Source organism: Ichthyophthirius multifiliis, assembly GCF_000220395.1.
Source record: "Ichthyophthirius multifiliis unplaced genomic scaffold scaff_1120509249607, whole genome shotgun sequence".
Classification (NCBI taxonomy): domain Eukaryota; phylum Ciliophora; class Oligohymenophorea; order Hymenostomatida; genus Ichthyophthirius; species Ichthyophthirius multifiliis.
Window position 1 is genome coordinate 2,098 of NW_004087549.1, and position 4,857 is coordinate 6,954.

The 4,857-nt window shown below is 15.2% G+C and overlaps 1 protein-coding gene across 1 annotated transcript, besides 18 other annotated features; it reads right to left on the minus strand. All coding sequences in view use genetic code 6, as the record gives it.

Moving 5' to 3' along the window:
* Positions 1-506: 506 nt before the first annotated feature.
* Positions 507-555: a microsatellite.
* Positions 512-558: a microsatellite.
* Positions 559-800: 242 nt separating this feature from the next.
* IMG5_015960 (morn domain repeat protein) lies at positions 801-2,846 on the minus strand (the record flags this gene model as incomplete). The annotated part of the gene is made up of 4 exons (XM_004039590.1): positions 801-993; positions 1,039-1,176; positions 1,300-1,635; positions 1,732-2,846. 4 exons carry the CDS (start codon positions 2,844-2,846, stop codon positions 801-803), a joined length of 1,782 nt encoding a protein of 593 aa, XP_004039638.1.
* Positions 1,184-1,276: a microsatellite.
* Positions 1,659-1,726: a microsatellite.
* Positions 2,617-2,671: a microsatellite.
* Positions 2,617-2,699: a microsatellite.
* Positions 2,622-2,697: a microsatellite.
* Positions 2,623-2,671: a microsatellite.
* Positions 2,627-2,719: a microsatellite.
* Positions 2,629-2,662: a microsatellite.
* Positions 2,667-2,762: a microsatellite.
* Positions 2,673-2,720: a microsatellite.
* A 250-nt stretch (positions 2,847-3,096) lies between the features above and the next one.
* Positions 3,097-3,155: a microsatellite.
* Positions 3,099-3,199: a microsatellite.
* Positions 3,101-3,187: a microsatellite.
* Positions 3,200-4,277: 1,078 nt separating the features above from the next.
* Positions 4,278-4,319: a microsatellite.
* Positions 4,284-4,321: a microsatellite.
* Positions 4,287-4,328: a microsatellite.
* Positions 4,329-4,857: the final 529 nt, after the last annotated feature.

Sequence of the window (4,857 nt, forward strand, 5' to 3'; positions counted from 1 at the left end):
AAAATAAAATTAATTAAATAATTAAATACAGTTTTAATATTTTAATAAAAAATAAAATAAAGATATACATTAGATGATCTTTAAATAAAATTAAAAACTCATAATATATATAAACTAAAAGTACATACTTAAAATAAAAAAGAAAGGCAAGAACACGGTAAAATAACCGAAAAATAAACTAAAAATAATAAAAATATGAAAATATAAAAAAAAATGGAATCAATAATAGAAAATAACGAAAAAACATAAAATAAAAGTCAAGAAGATGATTCATAAAGATCAAATTAACAAGAAATAATGAAAAATAAAACAGATAAAAATACTGAATTAAATAAAGAAATTAATAATAAAAATTCATAATCATATTATTCCAATTAAAATAATTAAAGCATCGAAACTATTAGTTCAAATAATAATTTATAGTTTAATATTGAATAATAATAATAATTAAATCAAAATTAAGCCAATAGTTTTTATTAAGCTTCCTTTAATAAGACAACTTAAAATTAACAATAATAAATTATATCTTAATAATAAATTATATCTTAATAATAAATTCTCCTTACAAACGAAAATTAAAATGAAAATTAAAAAAGCTCTTAAAAAAATAGCTTATAAAAAGTCAATTAAAATAATAATGAATAAAATAACGAAAAAATCGATTATATAATAATAGAATGAATTACAATACAATAATAATAATAAATATATATATATATATATAATTTTTAAAAGATTTTTTTTTTAAATTAACAATTAAAAAAAAAATAAAAAAATAGTTAAAAATTATATATTCAAAATCAAATCTTATTAATTAATTTATTTTCGTTCCATGTACCTTCAATTCTCTAATTATCCTTTACTAATAGTCCTTTCCCATTCATTTTATCATATTTCCAACTTCCATTATACCAAGCTCCATTTGACCATTTGTAAATTCCATTTCCATGCTTTTAATCTTTAGTCCATTAACCTTTATATTAAGATCCATCACTTATTATTATTATTTTTTATAAAAATAAAATAAAATATACAAACCTATAAATCATAGTTCCTAAACCTTTAATTTATCCTTAAGACCATTATCCATTATAAACCGACCCATCCTAATAATGAAATACACCAAGTCCGTTTTTTTTATCATATTTCCATTCACCTTCATATGTTTCACCATTACTAAAAAATATAAATATATAGAAATATATATAATTTTATAAATATATATATATATATATATATATATATATATATATATATATTTATATATATATATATACAATATTTAATTTTAATTCTTACGAATATGTATAAGTCCCTTTTCCATATCTTTAAGTCCCATTTATTTCTCCTTCATATTTATCATTGTTCCCGTAAAAAAACTATCCAAATTCAAAAGGCATATCTTTTTTAAAAAATCCAACAAATTTCGAATTAGCTTATTTATGTAAATAAACTCCGTTCCCATCCTTAAACCCGCCCACAAAATTTCCTTCGTATGCGTCTCCATTATTATAAATAATTTTTCCGAATCCATTAGGTTAATTTCTCTTCCATTCTCCAGAAAAATAACTTCCATCTTAAAAAAAAACTTCACCAAACCCTTATTTTTACCCATATTCCCATTATCCTTTATACCTAAAAAAAAAATTTTATATGTGATATATATATATATATATATATATATATATATATATATATATATATATATATATATATATATATATATTTTACAAATCTCCATTATTATAATAATAATCTCCATTTCCATGTCTTAATCCATTTTGAAATTCTCCTTCATATTTTTCTTTATTTAAATATATATTAAATACCCCAAAACCGTGTTTTAAATCATTAAACCAGTCTCCATAATAATGATTTTAGTTAACATAAAAATACTATCCTTTTCCATGTTTTTGTCCATTTTAAAGTTCTCCCTCATATCTTTCTCCTGTAGAAAATAAATAAACCCCATTTCCTTAAAAAACGTTATTTTTCCAACCTCCTGCGTATATCTCACTGAATACATCATGTATAAATTTCATTTAATTTTCCATATTATCCCCATTATTATAATAATAGATACCATAACCTTCTCTTATTTCTTATTTTTCTTCGTTTAAAATTGTCTCTCCTATATAAACTGAACCATCTAAATATTCCTTCCTTTATACATTACTTTTAAGTTTGCCATTTTCATCATAAATATACTTGTTTTCCAAATCTTTTAAGTATTTATCGAAGGCTTCCTTCTATTCTAAATTTAAAATTTTATTAACTTAATAAAATGAACGATTATGATGAATTTCTTTTTTTTTTGAATTTTAATTGACTATTTAGACAATATTATATGAATTTCTTTAATAAGGACTTTAAGAAAAAGGACTAAAAGATTTTTTTTTACAACTTTCTATAATTTAGCTTGTCCTTTTTTTACCAGGAGTAGAAAAAATTTAAGATTTTTATTATTAAAATTTATTCTAGATATTAGATATACTTCTTTAAAATCTTTCTTTTTCAAAAAGTTATTTTTTTTTTGAAAAAATTTCATTTTTAATTTCTATAGCTCTCTCTTATAATGGAAGTTTTTCCAAATTAAATATTTAATTTTAGATATTTAATACTAAAAATAAAAAAATAAAAAAATATAAAAAATATAAAAAAAAAAAATATATATATATATATAAATATATAAAAATATATATATAGATATAAATAAATATTTTTATATATATTTATTTTATAATTTATATATTTTATATATAAACCTTCTATATTTTTATATATGCAAATATTTTATAAATTATTATATATTTATAAAAAACTAGGTCTTTATTAAGGATCTTCATTCATCATATTTTATAACAATATTAAATATTAAATAGAATAAAATTCTTTTATAATTTCAAAAAGATAATTTATAAAAGTATTATTAACTAGTTTAACTTTTTATTTCATAGATATTTATTTATTATAAAAAGAACTTAAAAATAAAAGTAATTCTCCAAAAGCAAATACATCAATATTTTAAAGATTAAGTTAATTTATTTAATTATGTAATATTTCAGGTGCTAAAAAATAACTATATTTAAATAAGTAATATATATATAAATATATATAAATATATATACATATATATATATATATATATATATATAAATAAAAAAATAAAAAAATATAAAAATATATATTAAATTTATATTTTTTTTTTTTAAATAAACATATCTATATATTTATATTATAATATTAATAAATATATTTTTTATATATAAATTTTATATATTTTTATAATTTTTTAAAAAACTTATCAATTAAAAAATGTCAATTAAATTTTTTTTATTTTTTTATTTATTTTTTAAAATAATATAACATAAAATATATATGAATATATGACTAATAATTTAATATATTTTATACTTTTATTATTCTTAAGAAAATTCCTTTACTTATCTGTATGCTGAAACTGTATATTGTGTATAAATTAATTTAAATTTGAATTTTTTTCTTTTTCGCAATAAAAACATAAAATATTTTGCATTGATATATCAGTATGATATTATCCTATTTTTTCCAAAAATAAAAAACAGTCAATTAAATTATTAAATAATCTTATTAATAAATCCTCTATTTTTTCTTTTTAAATACATTTCTCCCACATATTTTCGATATTTTATGAATAATATTCGAATATTAAATATATAATATTCATTTCTGGAGAACTTCTTAATTATAAAGGAGTTTCTGTAAATCCCAAAAATTTTAAAAAATGTTCTTTTGTATTTAATTTTATATTTATTTCTTATATAGTTTATAATAATTCTTATGTTTCTTAAAGATTTTGGGTTTATTAAGGCTTTACAATAACTTCTTATCTAGTTTTTAGGTTTACCATTATTTTATAATCACCAAAAGGAATATTTGATAATTAATTAATGAAAGAATAATTTTATTAGAAATTTTAAAAATCAACTTAGTATTACTTTAATTATTCTATTTCCATTATTTTATTTAAATTAAGTTATTATTTTAAATTTTTTATTTTTTTTTTAAAAAAAAGAAGAAATAAACAAATAAATAAATTCATAAATAAGTTTTGTAATTTTTTTTAAAAAAAATTATAAATAAATAATAGTTTTATTTATTTAATAAAGTACATTTAGAAAAATAAAATATTAAAAGTTTAAAAATAATGTATTTTATAAAGATTTTATTAATATATATATAATTATAATAATAATAATAATAATAAAAAAAATCTATATAATATATATTTTTAAAATAATTAAATAAAAATTAATTAAAATTTATAAAAATTAATAAAATTATATTAATATATTAGATTATTTTTTAAAAAATTAATATCTTAAAGTAAAAATATTTTTATATAAAAAAATAATTAAAGTAAAATATATTAATTAATGTAATTTTTATATTAACAAATCATATGAATTTATTTTAATTTTATAAAAAAAAATTCTAATTATAAATTTAATAAAACAAATTAATACATAATATCATTAAATATTTAAATAATAATCATTATAACTTATTAAAACTCTAAATTTTTAAATTAATAGTATAATAATGTTATATATTTTTTATAAATTAAAATTTGTTTTTATAGATATCCTCTATTACCAAATAAGTATTATATAACTAAATTTCTTCATTTCTTAAGATTTTAATAATTTATATTTTTAATAAGCAATTTCATTTATTTCTATGTAATATATAAAATGTTAACTGCCTGTGAAATTCTAAATTGTTATAAATAAATTCATTTAAAATATTATTTACAAGGAATAAAATTATTTTCAATATAATTTTTAAAAAATTACTTTTTTATTTTTAAATAAATAT